A 15,948-nucleotide genomic window follows, 5' to 3' on the forward strand; every position below is an offset into this window, starting at 1 on the left:
TTTGAGGAAATTGCTTTGACTTTCCAGAGGAAAGATATGTTAGACCACTGGTTCTCAATCTGGGGGTCCAGACTCTCCACAGAATCACATGATAAAGCTTAAAGGTCAAGAAATTTTTAATCAGTGAACAAAAAACACAGACACATATTTCTTGTTGAGTCTAAAAACTGTAACTTCTAAAAGATTTACAACACTAGTAAAAGCTCCCATTGAAGGCCCTGGAAATCCTTAATCTCAGTGGGCTTTTCTTTATATAAACACAAGATTTTGGGACAATTTCACATGAAAGGTCAGTTTTTGTGTTTTTCTAACCACTCCTCTCACTGGTTTGAAGGGGCCAGGCAAATCACAGCCACACAGTCCTGACAGAAAAAGCCTGGATTTTTGAGTGATAAACTCCAAATAAATAATGCCTGAGGATTTTTTTTCCTGAGTTTTACATTTGATTTATTTTGTTATAAATGGTGAATTTACTTTCATTAAAAACAGAGCAGACACTAAAAATTCAAAACAATGTGAAAATATTGCAAAAAAGGTCTTGCACTTGGTAGTAAAAAGGTCGGTGCATTGATAAAAACAAAACATTATGCTATGCTCCATCATGTTTTCCATTCAGTTTCCCATTGTTTGAGGTCTGACCTTTAATTACATCAACTCATTGCATCCACTGCTTCTGTGATAGTTTAATAACACTGGACTGAAAATTAGCACCATTAGCTGCTAATCTTAATGTGTATCTGCTAATATTCACATAACAATAATGGATGGAAACTTGCACTAATTTGCTTTTTGGTTTGATGGTTTCCTGGATATTTGCTTGGCTAAAAAATGGATGGAAACTTAATAGCAGTGGATAGAGAAACACTTAATATTTGAAACCAATTTTTCAGGGGCTTTAAAATTTCTATTTCATTAAACTGAAAAGAGTACAAAGAGTACATTCAGTGCCCAGACTGGCTCTTCATCAGATGAATTTTTGATTTGTACCTGCTCTAAACCACTTTGGGTTCCAAAAGTTGTACTTATTCCAATGTAATGAAAAAGGCACTTTTAAAATAATTCTTTCTTAGACAGTGAAAATAGAGAAACGAGGGAGAGAAAGATGCAGCCTGCCAAGGCCTCCAGCTAGACTCGGAAATCATTCTTTTATTGAGGTGTTTGCTATTCATAGACATACACGACCTGTGACACGAAGGCCTCGAGTAAACACAGCTTTCTTTTAAATGGTCACAAGCCAAAAATGGCTGGAAACCAGTGTGATACAGTCTGTCCTACAGGGCCTTAGTTTTACAGTTAGACAGTATGCCAGTTGCACAAAAATAAAGACCGTAATTAACTCTTAAAAGTTAGCCACCCTAGTCCCTGAGCCATGTTGCCGTGGCAACAATCAATGACTTATAACACCTTAAATAGGAAAACATGCTCAATTTGTGGATGTTTGTCAGATGTGTTCAGTCTGGAGTGAATGGAGCCTCACAGGTCGAGGTGTAGTATATCTCTGGGCCAAATGTTTTTAGCTTAAAGTGTTTTTATTTACATGGCATATTTAGTGCTGTTCTACATAATCAGGACCTTCACCTTTGTGTTACATAAACATCTAGACACTATTTATCAGATGTTAGCCAGCACCAGCATTCTTTAACAGGCATGTTAATTACCTTAGATGGACCTCCAACCTTCACAGTCACACAGCTGGAACACACCTGCATACAATCACGTGAATCTGTACCTGCACACTCTTCAGATTATGCATTGTGTCTTTACTTATTAACCATACTCATTATTTCTCCCAGAAGGTCAAATTATTCATTTTTAAATCAGTGCTATCATTAATTATCCATCATAAGGTTTTCCTCAGGGTGTGAAGTATTGATGCAATGACAAAGGGAGGTCCAGAGCTGAGTCACGCTGACGAATGAAGGTGCCATATTTCAATAAATAAAACTATCCATTCATTAAAAAAAAAAAAAAAAAAAAAGAGCGCCTGGGAAGCCTTTAAAAAGAAGGACATTGCCAGAGGAATAACATGCATAAAACTAAAGCCTTCCTATTCCCTTAGTCTATAGTACAGTTAGAAAATATATGGACAGTGACACATTTTTATGTAGGTAGCTTGGTGCAAACTGAATTGGAAACGGAACAAAGACTGTAAGGGTACTGTTCTGACTCTCAGCTTTAATTTGAGGGTGTTTATGTCCATAGCAGATGGACAGTGTAGTAACTGCATTCAGCCTGAGGTAGCCTCGCAGTGTGGCTGTAGACTTGTTTCTAAACGGTCTTGTTTATACATAATCCTCTAATTTCAAGGGTGAAAAAGTGATTGGACAGATAAACATACTCAGATACATTACCAGAGATATTGTCTTTTTTTTTACCCCACACATTCTTGTTTGTTTGGCCAGAGATTGTGGTGTGTTATGTTAAAAGCAGCTTATCACTCTTATCTAACTGCACACCCCCAGATTCTCCTCATTTTCTAACTTGTAGTCTGATATCACACAGCTCTGCCTGAAGCCATAAAAGGAGTTTCTCTTTAAATAAAGTCATCATATCTAATATTTGTTGTAAATTGTTTGCAGTCCATAACTGAAGTCTGCAATCCACAGAAATCAGCAGATACTTTTTTCTCTGGTGATGCTCTGACACTGCACTGTAGCCATATTCACTTCTTTCTTATTTATTTTTATCGGCCTTCAGTCGGGTCTTTAACAATGAAATACATGATCAGACAACATTTGAGAACACTTCACTGTCTGGCCGAGGATTGTTGTTTTGCTGCACTGTCCTCATTCTGGTGGAACTTTCTGTAAAAAGCAGAGTGCCGCTGTGTACACTCCTCTCCTAATGACTGAGCGGTACGTGTGTCCCAATATGTAACATGTTCGTGCTTTGTGACACATGAGTGTGTGTACTTGATGATTACAAGTGGTAGCACTCTTCATGAGGACTGTGCCAATCAGTGAAGACCACAAGACCGCTGCTGAGCATCAGACACTATTTACAGTGGCAAGAAAAAGTATATGGTCCCCTTGGAATGATCTGATTCACTGAATGGTTATAAAATGTGATCTGATCTTCATCTAAGTCTCAAGTATACACAGACACAATATACTTAAGCTAATAACATACAAACAATTCTAGTCGTTAATGTCTATATCGAACATCTTTATTGTCATTTTAGCTGGGCACCCACTTCTGAGAACAGCCATAGAACTAAATCATATCCATTTATAGACAATGTGTCGAACTGTGGACTGATGAATCTCTAAGCTATGACACCTTTGTAACTCTCTCCAGCTGTAAGTCTGAGATCTAATTTTTCACTTACATTTTCTTGGCCCTGTATATATTATGTGTCTGTAAGATGCAACACACTAGAATTGTCACTGAAATATCTTCTTCTGGTACAGGTTTTATATCTGATATTCAAGCCCGAAATGATCATTTCAGTAGCTTAATGTGGGACTGCCAACATGTCTGTCTGAAACACCCCCCCGCCCCCCCCCCCAAACTCGACAAGGAGCATCTGACATCACACCAGGGCCCACACATATAAATACTGTATGAGACAGTATTTAAGCCAAGTGAGCAGCAGCTATGTTCCAGACGGGGTGTCTCCATCATGCTTGCTCTCTCTCTCTCTCTCTCTCTCTCTCTCTCTCTCTCTCTCTCTCTTTCTCGCACACACACATGCTTATTGCTGCACTACCACAAGCTTGTTGGGAACTCTGAGCATTAAAATTTTTTTTTTTAAATCTTTACATAAACTGCTTCTATTTCGGCATGTGTAAGTGTGTAAGAGCTGAGGGAAATGAATGATGCAGTTCCCAACCCCCATAGAGTTTCATACATGATGTCTGTGAATCTGTCGGCTGATTGGCAATAATGACACCACTTCTACTGTGACATCTTTTTTTTTTAACAAAGAAGACAGACATTATTATCACTGTGATTGGTGTGATGTTCTAAAAGAGTCCCAAGAGGTGGCATGACAAGGGCAGACGGAGGCTGTGAACACTGGGTCGATGTATAACAGCAGAGACATGTCAGAGGTGTTACAGAGAGATCATAAGTTTGCGTTGGTCACTTTCTGTTGGGCTGGGCTGCCATGTAAAGAGCAACCAAACAGTAGAGAGCGCCTCCTACAGTGAGAGCCATGGTAGTGCGGTACAGTAGCCTGTCGGGGACGCCACGCTTCAAATGAACGGGGACGCCTTCCTGTGCCTGGAAGGAGCCAAAAGGAAAATATGAAAAATTGAAAATAATGAAGTAATGAACAGAGAGTGCAGAGTATTTTCATTCAACTCTTTAACAACCTCTTTTTGCAACACATTAAAAGATACCCAGTTTCTGACCAAGTCTGTTTTTAAAATACATTTTTTCTCAATATTGTAATAAGAAATCCAATGGTTTTTTTTCTACATTAATACTATCAGATTGTAAATGTGTCCCTGAAAAGTTTGATTGGAAAAACTAAAATGATGAAAGTTTTATTGTGAAAAAATATCAACATTTTCTCTGATATGTGGAACACTAACAAATAATACTTCAATTAAAATATTCTCGAAATTATAAAATTGCAGCAGTCAATACAGTAATTTCCATTTGTTTGAGTGATTGCTCTGCCCATCTTCTGAGTCTCTTATTATTCCCCTCACTGCCTGTTGTGTGATGAATACCGAGAGGGGAAGCAGAAGGCCATTAAGAGCAGAGTGAATGAATATTCGTCATTGCTTAACGCTGATGAATCTTCACCACTTTGACTGATAAAGTTGAACCCTGAACCCTCACTCTGAGGACTTTTTTTGAATTAACAAAAGCTGACTCACTGTGAGAATAAAAAGTGTCTGCAGTTCGTCGTTACCTGGAATATTTTCTGGAACTCTTGAACCCTGTTTGGTCCCATGTACTCCACCACAGGCCCGGCCTCTGACACCACCTTGGTGGGTGTCGCAAAGATCATCGTTGGGGGCTCTACCGGCACGCTTGGCTTCAACCCCTTAAACAAAAATAACCAATCGGTCACAATGATGCACAATCTTTGTGACTGCAGTTACAGTTACAACATAAATACACAACTGTTCACTGTGTTCTGGCTTTTTCACATCTTACTGCTTTTCACTGTGTTAAACAAGTACAACACAAAATGATAACACACAACTCCAACTACCCATCTACATCTACTCATTTGGCATTGATATAATAATGGACTCCAAGCATCTAACCTGGAAATAAATGTGAGGGAGGTTGGCCAATGGAGATCTAAATGTTCTCCAAACTGTGTCCACATTCTGAGTCAGTAGGTTTCTACATATTGATCTGCTCTACACAAAGTAAAACAAAAGTCCATTTACTTGCACTCTACTGGGCTCAATCCTACTGCATAAATAGAACTGATTACATGAGTACTTTCATCTCATCTTGCAAATTATGCCTCCACTTGTGAGAGTGCTAAAGTGCCTGTTTAGATTATTAAAGAGAAGCTCAAGTAGCATTTCAACACCAACAACTACAGTGTATTAAGATCTAAACTTGTTCAATCATTGTGTATATATCTTATTGTGTATATATCATTAAGACCGACATTTTCAGACACACTTTGCCTGAGAAAAGAAAAGAAGAAAAAGGTAGACTGGCCTTTCTTTTGGCTCATGATCATTTCCCCCTAGAATTTTTTTAATTTTACAAGTTCCTTAGCAATTTAGCTGCATGAGTCTGGTGAAATTACCATTAAATTCCATTCTGCTGTTCTACTTTTAAGACAGTAAATACTGTAAGTGAATAAACCAGAGGTACACTGTGGTGTTGATGAAAGTACAAGTGTGTCACCTTAATATCCGCTCACTTGGAGGAAGCTTCTCTCCCACCTTCGTTTTTGAAAATTACTGGGAGACCCATTACCTTGTTAGAGTGTGTGGAGGCAGACAGTGTGGGAGCGGGGAAATTAAATCTGACATATGAAAACGCAGAGGCACTGAAAGCAGAATATTTTTACTTGCTATTTAAAAGAAGGCTTAAATGAAAGTGTTTGTAGCAGGAACTCGTCTTTGTGAATTACACATCAAGATTCCTCCCTGAATTTTTAGTAATCTCTCCTGAACGACTAGATATTACAGGGGGATGTGTGCTGCCTTCAGGTGTCTGGTTTCCTAACCTTTGTCCAAACATATTAGATTAGATTCAATAAACAGAACACTGAGGGTGTGACTGTTACCGTCTGTCAGCCTGGAATTTTTTTTAAACCTTTTAACAGACTAGCAGCCTCTCTCCACCAGTGTGGGCTTGTAGAGGCAACCCTGGCAGGACAGATGGAGATGAGGTCACATGACCAGCATTCAAGGTGACAATTAATGAGTAAATGGGAAAAGCTGAAGTTGCCACGATTTTTCATTATTTATTAAATATTACAATTTAAATGTTTTTTGTTTTAATATTTTTAAATTAATCTAAGAATAACACAAATTTACAAACCTCCTTTCTGGGACTGCAGACTGCAGTCTCAATGAAGGGCTAAGGATGGCTTCCAATAGCCTATTTCATTTAGATCTAGTTCCAAGTTGGGAGAATACCTGGATTAAGCTGATGTGTTTTTAATTTCAGCACCATGCACTGGTCAGGTAAAGAAAATATGTATTATCAACAAAATGTATGGAAGTATAAAAAGTTGAGGTACACATTGAGCAGAATGGCCCCTGTTATTGTTACATTATCGTAAGTAATTTCATTGGCTTGTGATGACTAATTTATTATTATGTAAGCATCATTTTAATTGTGTAGCTGGTTTGGGGGGAGGTAATAACCACAGCGCCATCTGATTCATTACTCAAGACAGCTATTGCACTCTGTGAGTTATATTAAGGTTGGATGGCCATCACTGGCATCTAGAAGGCATCAATCTATCTGTGTTTTTAATTCCAAGGCTATGTAATCTATTTCACATCTTTAGCTGATGTCAAAGTGAACAAACTGTCATACCAGATGCTTTAGTTACACTCCACTGAAGATCACAGGATCCTTTGAAAATGACAACCAACCAAAGATAGTACCACAGAGACCAGCTCTGGTACTATCCACATCACTACTCAAATGACATTCTCACTCTAATTTCTCTGAGGAGCTTTAAAGTTCTCCACTATAATTATTAAATGATATCTGTGTGCTTCTGGCTCTGAGCAGAGTGTAAACAAAATACCATAATATACCAACAGCAATACAGACGAAGAAACACATATTTCACATGACTTGTAGTGGCTGGATCCAAATGGGAGATGTACTGCAGTATCTGCCCAACACCTGTTAGCTGTAAAGACTGGTTTGAATTAAATTATATCACAGCATCTCTCCCACTTGCTGCTGTTACATTATCGGCTGATACAGATTAAACATTATACCTGACAACCTCTATGGCACCTGTGCTACATTTAACCAGTTTTCCCCTCCTTTACTGCATCCTACTGGAGAAAAATCCCTGCTCCATGTGACTTGTCCTGCTCAACAAGACTTCCTTTATAAATAAAGCACACCTAATTTACAAATCCATATACTGCCGGGTAGCTTAATCTCAACAGTACATCACATTTTAAAAACACAACCATCCATTATCTATACTGCTTATCCATTACGGGTTGCAGGGGGGCTAGAGCCAAGGCGAGAGGTGGGCTCCACCCTGGACAGATCGCCAGTCCATCACAGGATCAACACATACACACATATAGACAAACAACCATTAACACTCACATTCACATTCTGTTAACCTAACTTGCATGTGTTTGGACTGTAAGAGGAACCTGGAGTACCCAGAGAGAACCCACGCAGGCACAGGCAGAACATGCAAACTCCACACAGAAAAGCCCCGGGATGAACTGGGGCTCAAACCCAGTACCTTCTTGCTGTGAGGCTAACCACTGCAAACAGTACCGCCCTGTGTGCAGAACGTTCATCTGAAACGTAGCTGGTAACTGTAGCTATGTAACAAACGTAGTGGAGTATAAAATATTTGAACCATAGTGAAGGGGGAGTATAAAGAAGCATGAAATGTTGCATAAATTGATTAGTTGATCCTGAGAATAATAATCCACAACTACTTTGATTAATTGCTGTTGTCAGGCTCTCAACTAATTAGATTTTCTGTTTTTCTCTCTTTTCTGACATTTCATACACTGCAAGCCGCAAATTATTCAGTAATGAAAACAACTGTTGGTTGCAGCCATAGGAATATACAGTACCTCGAGGTTGGTTGGAGTAAAGTTACACTCCACTGAAGATAATTAATAACCTGACAATTTGTGAGACTCAGTTTACTTCCAACAAAGGCAGTCTAACCAACTGTTGCAGAATAATAAGTGTAAAGGACAGACTAAAGGACAGAGGAGCAATAATAAAGGTCACATCTGGCAGAAGCTCTGAGAGACCATTGAATTTTGAAATCGGCTATAAAGTCACATGAAGGCCAGATCCACAGATTGGATATAACCTTTCAGGAGAAAGGTTAAATAAAGGTTCTGTGGTGAGGCAGTATTGGAAAAAGGGAATTCATTTTACAATAGAAATAAAGAAAGAAAGGCCACAGCCTCTCTCTTTACAGTTTGTCTCAGTTTTACAACGCTACATTACCTTATGAACACTACAGGTGACGTTTTATGACATATTTGGAAAATAAGAGCTGAATTAATAACGAGGTTAAGATGAAGATAGCTTCAAGTGCCTTGTGATAGGACACATCCTACCGTAAATGCCCGTTGTTTTTCATCGCACTTGAAAATTAAAACGCTAAATCGTACATTAAATTGCTTTTTAAAGACATTTTAACATGTTCAAGAGAATTATAAGTCCCCGGTAGGTACACGAAACCTGTGGAAAGTTCGTTATCCAACACGGTGATATGAAGGTCATCCTTTTGCGGATTTACAGCTCGGTTTCTCTCCGGCTTCCCGGTCTCACCTGAGGATTGTAAGCGGCCGTGGGAGCAGATCCCGTCAGTTTTTGGGTAAAACCGCTGAACTTGTAGTACATTTTACTGCTGAAGGACGGGGAAAGGTGTTAACACAACAAAACCATCCGGTAAAGGGTCTTCCTGCTGCGACCGTCGACGGACAGTGACGTAGTCGTCAGCTGGCCCTCCCCCTGCCAGTTTAGAATTGAAGTGGCGGACTGTCGGAGATATGTATGTAAATGTTCAGTGCGGAAGAAGTGCTAAGATACACGAATGTAAAAAGTACTCACTTACAAGGAAAAGTCCTGCATGTACTTTAGCAAAAGTACAGAAGAATTATACTAGCCTATCCTCATTCTTGAAAAGTGGCCCCTGTAACTGACATATTATCATATCACACATTATTAGATTATTTCATACAGGTGCATGAATGTGTAGAGTTTTAATAACTGGCTGACGTGGTTAAAGGTGATTTAATCCAGTGGTTCTCAACCTATACAGTCTATTCACTGGATCAGGTCCCATCTAAAGGGTCAAGTTGGGTCAGTTTTATTGAATATAGCTGAATAGTGCAAATTTCAAATGTACCTTAAGGTATTTAACAATCTGTTCAGCATATGACACCCCTCTCCCTTAGACCCTAGAAACAGAGAGTGAAAATCTGGAGGAAACTTAAGGAAGAACAATTGAGGAGAGGTGGTTCTTCCAGGATGAACAGACATGCAATAGTTGTAATGTGTTTTATTTACAACATGGGCAAACAGAGTGACATTATTATATATTGTAGAGGCTGATATGATAATGTGGAGGGTTGTTATATGATTAGAGTGGTAGTAAAAAGAAGAAAATAAAATTGTGCAACCCAGATTTATGTTGATATTTTGGTCTTTAATATTTCTTTCTTTTTTTTTTAACTTTTATTTTAATTTTAACAAACAAAAGTGTAGGATAGAAACACAAGGGCTTTGATGAGGTCAGCGAACATCAGATACAGACACAGGTTGGCCTACAATTCATTACACAGGGGTTTCTGCAATATCTACTGTCTAATGTTAAAGATGAGATTTTAAAAAAAATCAGTGTTTGTTTCCTGTGAGTAACATTCCCATTTCATCCAGCATTTTTCATTCTTGTCTTTCTGCAGACAGAGGGTACAAGTCGGCGCAGATAGTTGACAGTGCCTATAAAAAGGGCCATGGTGGGAGGGTTTTTTCTGAAGCCAGCATTTAGTAACAGCTTCTATAAAAATCTTCAGGCTGTAGAAGCCACATTTACACAAACCTTCAGGAATAACTGCAAGATACAAAGAAAAACATGAAAGCCCAGGATCCTTCATGTTACACAACACACTTTCTAACAGAAAAGGATCACTGTGTCTTTGTTTTGGTGTGAAATATTCACTGAATAGTCTGATCCACCTGAACACATATTACAGATTTTGGTGAATTGTGTTGATGTTTTACATGTGTATTTCTATTAATCTTTAAGAGAGTATAATACTGAATGAGCTGACTGAGAAGAACAGATCAGTTATCTAGAAACACAGCCTGTCAGAGCTCATTGACAGATGTGCAACACACTTCAGACGTTCGGATCCTGAGAGCAGCGCAGCATCAGTTTGTGATTTAGAGTCCATTCACCGTTATAGCAGTACTTTGTGAAGTAGACTGTGCCACAATACTCTCCCCAGTGTAAATCTGGTGAGTGCACTGAATGCCCTAGCCAATGGGCTCAGGTGTTCCTCATGCTGCATCACCTACAGGAGGCCCAGAGGTGCAAATTGTGTGTCATCTCATCAAGACTTTGTGAATGATCATCTGCCCAAAATGCCTTGTGCATTTACCACATGTTTGGGTCGTGCTGTGTAATTAATTAGTTTAGTTAATCAAGAGGGTTGTTTTAGATTCAGAATAAGTGATGTGAAAACCCAAGATCAATATTACACCACTGTGAAAGCAGTTGATGGTGCTGGTAACACTGAAATTTTTAAAAATTTTATAGGACATAGGCTTGATTTGTTATAGGCAATTACACATTCACAGACATTTTGCACAGAGTCATTTTATTATAAAACCTCAAACATTGATCACATTAATTACAAGACTATATTCTATGATGATGAAAAAGTTTTGATTGATGGATTCAATCAGGTCTGGCCAAAATTCACATTCGCTACAAGCTATGCCACATGAAATGAAAAGTATGTGTTGCAAGCTAGGTAATAAAATATAGATTATTTTTCATTTTCTTGACTGCAGTAATAAAAATCACATTGATAACACAACAACAAAGATATTGAGATATGCACCTCTACAATACATTCTAAATTATTACAAGGCTGCAAAGTTTAGGATTAAATAAAGGCAGACTTTAAATTTAAGGACAGACAGATAATGAATGGACTGATTAATTGTTTAATTTCCTTTGCAACAGATGAGCAAGATCCTTACGTGTGTGTGTGTGTGTGCATGTGTGTGTAAAAAGAGGATGGTTGAAGGCAACAGGAGGAAGAGGAGAGGAGATGCAGAGAAAGACTGTTGTGTGGGAGAGGTGTTGACTTGTTTGTTTGGATCATGTGTCTCTTTAACAAATCATATCATCTTGGCAAACCACGGCCAGTGCAAACATGTCTGAATCACGAATGTCAGAACCATCATCTGTGACAGCGTCTGCTGTTCTTTTTTTTTTCTCCACTCTTTGTTTTTTTTTTCCCTCAGGAATTTGTGATGTATTTTTTTTCTGGTTGATTTGCGTTCATGCCAGTCGGTAGGGTTGCACGGATGTGGCCTATTTGTGTGCACACAACTCAACCACCATTATGATTGACACGTTGGAGGATGAGGTTGCCTTGGAGACGTAGAAATACAAAATGCCTTAGATTCACTCACAAATGGAGAAGCAATACACACTCCAGCTACTCATTCTTTGTGCTCAGACATGCTCCACATTCTGTCATTTCTGTCTTTTATCTTTCATTTCACACTCCATCTGCCCTGTCATAGCTGTCGCCCTGGTATTTGTCTGCCACCTTGTAGTCCTTGCTGACCTGTCTCCATATTTCATTATCCCTGGCTTAAGCCACTCCTACACGCTAAGCTCTCTGTGTACCCCTTCTCCATCCCCACCTTGCTCTCACTTGTTCACTACTTCACCATATTTCACAGGTTTAACAGAACGCATCTAGGTCACACATCAGTCTTGTGTAACTTGTACCATCTGGGTACAAAGCTTAGACAAAGTGAAAGGCTGATGGCCAGACAAACAAACACACACACTCAATGCAGCACGCACAAAAAAGCATCCATCTCTGCCAATGTCGTAACCATGGGAATACAGTGTAAACAGCAGCCCCTGTCAAAACTAGATTGACTGCGCCTGTGTGTATTTAATAAATAATTATTTGTGTATTCCTATTCTTCTGTTCAAACGGTGTTGTTAAGGAAACAGGCCCAGAGCGTGCTGGTAGATGACGATGATTGGAGATCATCCACATGACAAGCAGGAGCTAGACAAGCCAAATAAAAATCAGGTGTGGCTCAGGCAGGAAACAGGGCAGGGCACAGAGTTGATCATTATTTCACAATGCCATCAGCAGGCTCACTGGTTTGTTGAGTTTCTTTCAGATGTAGGCAGAGCTGTTTGGTATAAATGTATGTTTATCAGCAGTACCTCTGCCGACAGGTTGCGTGCATATCTGGCAGAGCGGAGTTTGAGTTCATGGTAGCACTGTACAAAACTGTGGTAGATGAATGTGATGGGCAGTGCCAGGAGCACAATGCCACTCACTACGCACATGCCGCCAAGCACCCGTCCTCCAACTGTCACGGGGTACACGTCCCCGTACCCCACCGTTGTCATGGAGATGATGACCCACCAGGCGGCGGCCGGGATGCTGGCGTAATCGTGGTTCTGCGTGCCCAAGTCCAGGCCGTGCTCCAGCAGCTGGGCCAGGGCGCTGTATATTGCCATGGCGACGCAGACAAACACCATCAGCATGACCATCTCCCGGTAGCAGCGCCTGAGCGTCAGCCCCAGCGTCTGCAGGCCCAGGAAGTGTCTGGCCAGCTTCATGAGCCAGAACACTCGCATCATCCTCAGCACCCGCAGTATCACCCCAGCAACCCCGAGCCCGGCGCCCGGCATCCCTGCCCGGGCCATTGCCATGGTGACATAGTAGGGGGTGATGGCAATCACATCAATGATGTTCAGCGGCCGGCGGAGGAAATCCCACTTGTCTCTGGCTACCAGAAAGCGCACTATGCACTCTGCTGTAAACCAGCCAATACACACTGCCTCCACTATCCTACAGAGGAGAGAGGAGAGGAGAAAAATGAGTGGAACTGACTGTAAACAGGAAATGGCAGGGGAGCTACAGAGAGATATGGATGATATGACACTGTTTGACAATCAGTAAATATGAGGAAGAAGGAAGTACAGCAGGGGGATGATACAAATGATGGGAAATAGGGAGGAAATCTGACGCAATTCAGGGATGGCACAAGTAAACAAAGACAAGAGGATGGATACATGGTGAGGACGGAACAGATAGAGAACCTTCAGAGAGAGAGAGTGACACAAGCAGACACATGATTACCCCATTGATTAGAACAGCAAAGGGAATCAAACTGAATTAGAGTGAGGTGGTGCTTGTATTGACATGGAAGCAGTCAGGCAAAGCAAACACCACAGAGCTTATAGGGATAACTACATCAGCAACAATTAGACCAAACTGAATTACAGAGCAGCTGAGAGAAGTGCATCATCCACTGGCATGAAACTAAATTGAAATCCTTTTTGACCCCAAGTATAAACTACACTTTTAGCTGATTACCTAACCACTGTAACCGATCCAAAACTCAAAACTATGTCCAGCCCGAGTGAACATTACCCAGCCTTTTATAGAGACGGGCCGCATCAGGCTTCCCAGAGAGGACAGGCTGGGGCCAAAATAATGTGGAACAAGAGGGATGCTCTTTTTCACCTCGAGCCCCCAAAAACTGAGGCCAAAATAACTGTCCAGAAGCTGACCTAGACAGGAGGTGATTCCTGTAAGTGGCTTAATACCTTTTTGTTTGCTTACCCTAATATATAATCCCTCTGTACACCTTCCACTTTTAACTCATTACCCACTGGGATATTATGAATGTGCCATTTATCTGATATGTTTGTCTCCTTCGTGCAATGTCAACAAACCAAGCCAATAAAGATATTCAAACTGTGATGAGGAGAGAGGGGGAGACTCTAAAAGGAAGAGGAAGCGAAGAGGGGCTTTCTGTGTAATAATTAACACTAACACTTTTTGTTGATAATATGGATTGGTTATTGATTGGCTTCCTTGGGAACTTGTCTGACATGTGAGGATCCAAATGCTCATTGTCCTGCCTGGAACTTGTCATTGTGCTGTATTGACTTAAGGGGCGTCAGTTCATTAAACACAAGGTCAAATTTCTTTCATCTAACTAATGCGCGTTTTCTGTCATGTTCGGTCAAATCATATTAGGATTCAAAAAGATGAGATATGACTAATGCCTTCATATATCAACCCTGAATAGTGCGCAATGAATCTGCCCGCTGCTTTATTAATGCATGGGCATTGTCGAGTAGTTATGAGTGTTTATGTATTTATAGAGTGTTTTTATGATGGGAACGAATTCTAGACGTGATTTAGTCTGTTCAGCTCACTTTTACGCACCAGACTTCAGAGCAACGTCTCTGTTCGCACACATTGCGCCTGCACATTTAGCAGCATCCTCGTGAAAGGGCCCCTTCTATTCCTCTAAACTTTACTGACCCTTGGCTATCAGCCTACCTGTGCTCCTCCACAGTATTTCTCTTGGCTGTATTCCAGTCCGGGAGGGTGCTAGCACACAGCATTATCATAGAAACGATCACGAAGATCACGGATACTGAAGCCAAAAGCTGCGCCGCGAGAGAAGAGTTGGGCTCCTCGAATGTTTTGCGCATCTTCTCGAGCCATCTAGCGCGACCAGTGAGCGCAATCCGTTGCACCGATCCGCCGGGGCTCTGGGACTCATCCCCCGAAACTCTGAGGTCCCCCTCTGACAGACTGTCCAGACCAATCTCGGACATCCTGTCGTCTAGGCGTTTCTGGCAGCAGGAGTCCAAGTGCGCGCTCTCCAGTCCCCAGTAGAGCATCTCTGTGTAGAAGGAGAGCTCACACACGCCGGGGACAAAGCGGAGTTTACCGGAGCGCACATACAGCATGATGAACACGAAAGCTTGCGCGTGGCGATCGAAGAAAAACTCATTCCGGTCCCGGTCGTAGTCGTCGCACAGTTCAAGGACCTCTTTCTCGGTTGCGCAGGCATGCAGGCGACTGACGCGCCGGAGAGGGAAATCCCTGATCACCTCACGGGTGAAGGCGTACCGGGTCCCCCCTACGTTGAGCACGCAGATGCTCTTCCCAAACTTCATCTCGTTTGTATGTAGCCTAACTAAAACTCCTCTTCACAGTCCATTCCCCCTTCCATAACAGGAGTTTGGATACTTGAGGGGAGGTGAATGGAGGGGTGGGGTGGGGGGGGTCACAGTCTCCCCTGTCCCCCGGGGCGTGGTTCGCTCTGAGTGGAGGTGGCTCCTGCGCTGAGCTCCGTGGCTGATGGAAACTATTGCCTCTGTCCCTCACTCTCCTCTCGTTCCCTCTCTGCAGCCTGTGGAAGAGACTCTCCACCCCAGTCAGGGCGAGCCAATCCCAGCAGTGATGTCACATGCGCACGCGGCACGCACGGCGAGGGAAAAACTCGTGCAGGGAAACTATAGAGTACTTAAAGCGGATGCTGTTTCCATAGATATATAATAATGCAAATATTTCTATGGCTGGCTCTTACACTTTTACATGCACCAAATCACCATAACAACTCTTTAGAGATTTTGCACATTGGTTGTTCTACTGAACTCAATGTTATTACATCGCCAGGACTTTAATACGAATTAATACATTTAGATTATTTTATATGCAGATTATGGGAAGTTATGAAGAACCTTTAATGTGTCCT

At 41.2% G+C, this 15,948-nt stretch overlaps 2 protein-coding genes across 2 annotated transcripts; both read right to left on the reverse strand.

The window, feature by feature from the left end:
• Positions 1-3,144: 3,144 nt before the first annotated feature.
• LOC108882731 (cytochrome c oxidase subunit 7A-related protein, mitochondrial) lies at positions 3,145-9,109 on the reverse strand. Its single transcript, XM_018675396.2, has 3 exons — positions 8,941-9,109; positions 4,865-4,999; positions 3,145-4,224 (listed from the first exon to the last, which is right to left on the reverse strand). The coding sequence occupies exons 1-3, from the start codon at positions 9,010-9,012 to the stop codon at positions 4,084-4,086; spliced, it is 348 nt and encodes a 115-aa protein (XP_018530912.1). The 5' UTR covers positions 9,013-9,109; the 3' UTR covers positions 3,145-4,083.
• A 1,868-nt stretch (positions 9,110-10,977) lies between these two features.
• kcng3 (potassium voltage-gated channel, subfamily G, member 3) lies at positions 10,978-15,854 on the reverse strand. Its single transcript, XM_018675441.2, has 2 exons — positions 14,742-15,854; positions 10,978-13,235 (listed from the first exon to the last, which is right to left on the reverse strand). The coding sequence occupies exons 1-2, from the start codon at positions 15,365-15,367 to the stop codon at positions 12,530-12,532; spliced, it is 1,332 nt and encodes a 443-aa protein (XP_018530957.1). The 5' UTR covers positions 15,368-15,854; the 3' UTR covers positions 10,978-12,529.
• Positions 15,855-15,948: the final 94 nt, after the last annotated feature.

Source organism: Lates calcarifer, linkage group LG23 (assembly GCF_001640805.2).
Source record: "Lates calcarifer isolate ASB-BC8 linkage group LG23, TLL_Latcal_v3, whole genome shotgun sequence".
Taxonomy (NCBI): Eukaryota; Metazoa; Chordata; class Actinopteri; family Centropomidae; genus Lates; species Lates calcarifer.

Excerpts from the sequence above, each read along its gene's own strand:
- kcng3 (XM_018675441.2), bottom strand. The coding sequence starts at position 15,367 with ATGAAGTTTGGGAAGAGCATCTGCGTGCTCAACGTAGGGGGGACCCGG. Across the intron at positions 13,236-14,741 it reads AATACTGTGGAGGAGCACAG|GATAGTGGAGGCAGTGTGTA; the intron begins GTAGGCTGATAG and ends TCTCCTCTGTAG.
- LOC108882731 (XM_018675396.2), bottom strand. The coding sequence starts at position 9,012 with ATGTACTACAAGTTCAGCGGTTTTACCCAAAAACTGACGGGATCTGCT. Across the intron at positions 5,000-8,940 it reads CGGCCGCTTACAATCCTCAG|GGGTTGAAGCCAAGCGTGCC; the intron begins GTGAGACCGGGA and ends TTTTTGTTTAAG. Across the intron at positions 4,225-4,864 it reads AGTTCCAGAAAATATTCCAG|GCACAGGAAGGCGTCCCCGT; the intron begins GTAACGACGAAC and ends GGCTCCTTCCAG.